This window comes from Lentinus tigrinus (genome assembly GCF_003813185.1).
Source record: "Lentinus tigrinus ALCF2SS1-7 unplaced genomic scaffold L226scaffold_47, whole genome shotgun sequence".
Taxonomy (NCBI): Eukaryota; Fungi; Basidiomycota; class Agaricomycetes; order Polyporales; family Polyporaceae; genus Lentinus; species Lentinus tigrinus.
Window position 1 is genome coordinate 2,618 of NW_027137956.1, and position 3,373 is coordinate 5,990.

Sequence of the window (3,373 nt, forward strand, 5' to 3'; positions counted from 1 at the left end):
CGCCGTGAGCCCCGTGAGCCGAAACGAGGAGGAGAAGTACGGAGACGGCGCCACTGCGTCGTCTGCCGCTCCCTCCTCCACGTCCGACTCTCCGCGACCACCACCGCCTCCCGCTTCCCTCTCCGCGCGACCCGGACGACGCCCCGGCGAGCTCAACAGCTCGCCGTGAGCCCCGTGAGCCGCAACGAGGAGGAGAAGGACCGAGACGGCGCAACCTTCTCCCCGCCCCGGTCTGCCCGAGCATCAGTGCTTCCCACCGCCCTCTGCGTACGACGAGGACGACCCCACAAGGAGTTCGACAGCCCGGACGGACGCCGAAGAGCCGAAACGAGAACGAGAAGGAGCGAGATGGCGCAACTGCGTCGCCTCGCGACCCCTCCTCCACGTGCCGCCCTGCTCGACCACGCCCACATGCCGCCGCTCTGTGTGCGCGACTGGGACGACGTCTCTATGAGCGCAACAGCACCTGCACGACGCCGGAGAGCCAGAACGTGCAGGTGCAGGACCGAGATGGCGGGTCTGCGTCACCTCGCAGACCCTCTTCAGCGAGAAGAAGCCCGACGAAGACGCAGGCCCTTTGCACTGTTGCATCAGTCATGAACATTGTACCGCCGTGCGCTACTGTGCCAATGCGGGGTTGCGTTGGCAGAACAGTTGATCAAGAATTCCGAACTCTTGGATGCCGGCCTCTTGCTCTAGGACACCGGATGGGCAAGAGGCCGGTGAATTGTTTCCGAAAGTTTCCCGGGCAAAAGTCTTACTGTGATATAAGCTATAAATCGTATGATTTTATAAGCACCTGTGGTGTAGCGGCTAGGCCGTGCGTCTTGTTCTCCTTTTGTCGTGCTCGCCCGTGTTCGAACCCCGCGGTGTGGAATTTCCGCGCCATGGGGCGCTTCCCCTTTCTTGGGCGTCTTTTTGCGGGCGCTACGTGTGTTTTCCGCCATTGCAATGCCTGCCGGCTCTCAGACCGGGACATTGCAATCCCCGATGTGGACGGCTCTGTTGGGACTGATGTATCGCTTCCAGGTTGTCCACCAACCCCCACCCAAACATCCAGTGCTGCGCGTTATATTTTCCCAGGGACATTCAACAATCTTCCGGATGATAGCTGATACCGGTGCGTCACTGAGTCCCTCGGACTGTTTTTTTGCCCCGCTGCTCATCAACGACCATGCTTGCTTCCAGGAACACATCGTGAGTCGTCCTGTTGAGTCCAAGCTTACAGCTGCTGAGCTCTGAGGCTTCATCAGCTGGATCAACGTCGACGAACAACTGGACTTGCAGGTATCGGATGAGGACCTGCGGGATGCATCCAAAGACCGGGTAAGCGACGGCCCGGCCCCGATAGAGGCGCCAAGTGCCAGGCCAGTTCTATTTGACTACGACCCTCCCGCCGACCCAACCACCGTCCGTGGTCGTGTAGTTCACCTGTCTGCCAAGACAGGTGTACGTGAGTGATGTCCGGCACTATGTATCACCGACCTGAACGCTGACCTCATTTTAGTTATCAGTCAAGCTGCAATTTCTATGTCGTTCCCAGAATGCCTACACTGGAGCACCGGCACCGTAAGTTGGGCAGCAGTGCGCATTGATAGATTCTCTCTTGGTGCAGCCTATGCCATGACCAAGGGTATTCGCAAGATGAACAGGATCAATGGCATATGCGGGCTTGGCCCAGGACGGTGAGGTGTTCATTGACATCAGCTCTTCAGTACCTGAGATTGATCCTTTTTCACAGCGTTCAGAGTGGCTTCTTCGGACCCGACGGGGTCAAGCCAGAGGTATGTCTTTCATAAGGGTTGATAAGTCGTCATTAACGTCATTCCTAACTTCCCGACCTTAGACCATGTTGCATGCCATCAGGCCATTGGTTCACAGAACTACACCGACAGAGGTAAGTAGCTGACTAATCGCATACCCCTCGATAAAGTATTCTTGCTGACAGAAGAGTGTAGCCGAATCAGGGCGAGAATGTAAGGCTGTATGTCCACTTGCGTAGCTTCGAAGTCGATGATCATGAACAGTAAGTACACCGCGAACTACTAGGATAGCACCTTTCGCTCACTTTGATCAATCTACAGGAAAAACTGGATTTCGCTCAATGGCTGGCCGACTGTTCGCGAGTTTACGGAGAGCGACACATTTACGTGGTCGGAGCCCATCCCGCTCTGTCCGACGGGGGGCTGGGATGTTGTCCTCGACTCATTGAGATTTATGAAGCTCGATGACAATGGACAGTTCTCTGACGTAGAGAATGGACTGATTGCATTTCCCGACGGCTTGGTCGTTACCCTTGACATAGGTATGTCTTTTCGTTGCTTGTTCGGACCTCATTGGGCGTGGCTCACATATCACCATGTTATCGAAGGATGCAGTGTCTCGTGGGTACCGGCGCATGTTCTTCATTCTATCCGAACAGCAGTATTCCCTACTGCGGACAATCTTCAGCGCGAGCGCGAGCAAGTAGGGATTGGCCAGGTACCCTTCACAGTTCCAAACTTCAAGACTGGCCCAGACGGTGAAAGGAAGTCGCTTCGGCTCAACTCGTGGTATATTGTGTACAAGTTTCGTGGAATGAACGGGGCCGACATCGAAGTGCAGGGGCCTCTTGTGCCATTCATCTGCGCCGAAAATCCGAAGATCGAGAACCCGCTGGAGAGGGAAGGGCTACTATTCCATTTGGAAGAGCAGCGGGCGGAGGGACGATATGTTTTCGGAGCGGTACGCATATGCGCTGCGTTGCGGGTTTCGCGGGATCTGTCTGACCATCTCTTCTTTGCACAGAACTTCTTCCAGTCCATGTATGTGCAGTTAAACTGTAGTTCAACACGCAAGGACTGCTTCGTCAAGTTGGCGCCGCAATGGAACAAGCCCCCTTCTCTCAGCAGTGCTTAACTCGCACATGTAGTCGACTCTCATGTACTATAGTGGTCTATATACAACGTGCAGGAGTAATCTAACCAATCGTCTTCTGCCGACGCAGCGTCTGCAGTGGCTTTAACCTCTCATTCAGCAACGATCGAAATGTCCTCAGCCTCCGACAAAGTCGCATCGGCAGGTATACAATAGACAGAAACAGGTAGCAAGGCACAGCGTACATACTAGACACCCACAAGATCGGCATAGATTTCGTCGTCGTCACGCGTTATCCGAGTTCCCCTCCTAGGCTCCATGTTGTCCGCCAAGTGATCGATTCGGAACCTGCGCCATAGGTGGCGTCCCTCGTCGGCGGGCCACCACAGGTAGATCTGCTTGACGGACGGACTGAGAATGCACGCGAGGGTTTCCGCGATGACGTGTTGGTCATCGGCGAAAGTCTCGATTGCGAGCTTATCGTACGCCCACTTTGGCTCAATGCTGCGCTGGGCAG

General features: G+C 55.4%; 1 protein-coding gene across 1 annotated transcript; it reads left to right on the forward strand.

The window, feature by feature from the left end:
• Positions 1–1,174: 1,174 nt before the first annotated feature.
• Positions 1,175–2,898, forward strand: L226DRAFT_575572 (uncharacterized protein; the record flags this gene model as incomplete). Its single annotated transcript, XM_067685217.1, has 10 exons — positions 1,175–1,197; positions 1,254–1,449; positions 1,515–1,569; positions 1,616–1,685; positions 1,742–1,784; positions 1,847–1,897; positions 1,959–2,026; positions 2,085–2,305; positions 2,372–2,724; positions 2,788–2,898. The coding sequence occupies 10 exons, from the start codon at positions 1,175–1,177 to the stop codon at positions 2,896–2,898; spliced, it is 1,191 nt and encodes a 396-aa protein (XP_067529975.1).
• Positions 2,899–3,373: the final 475 nt, after the last annotated feature.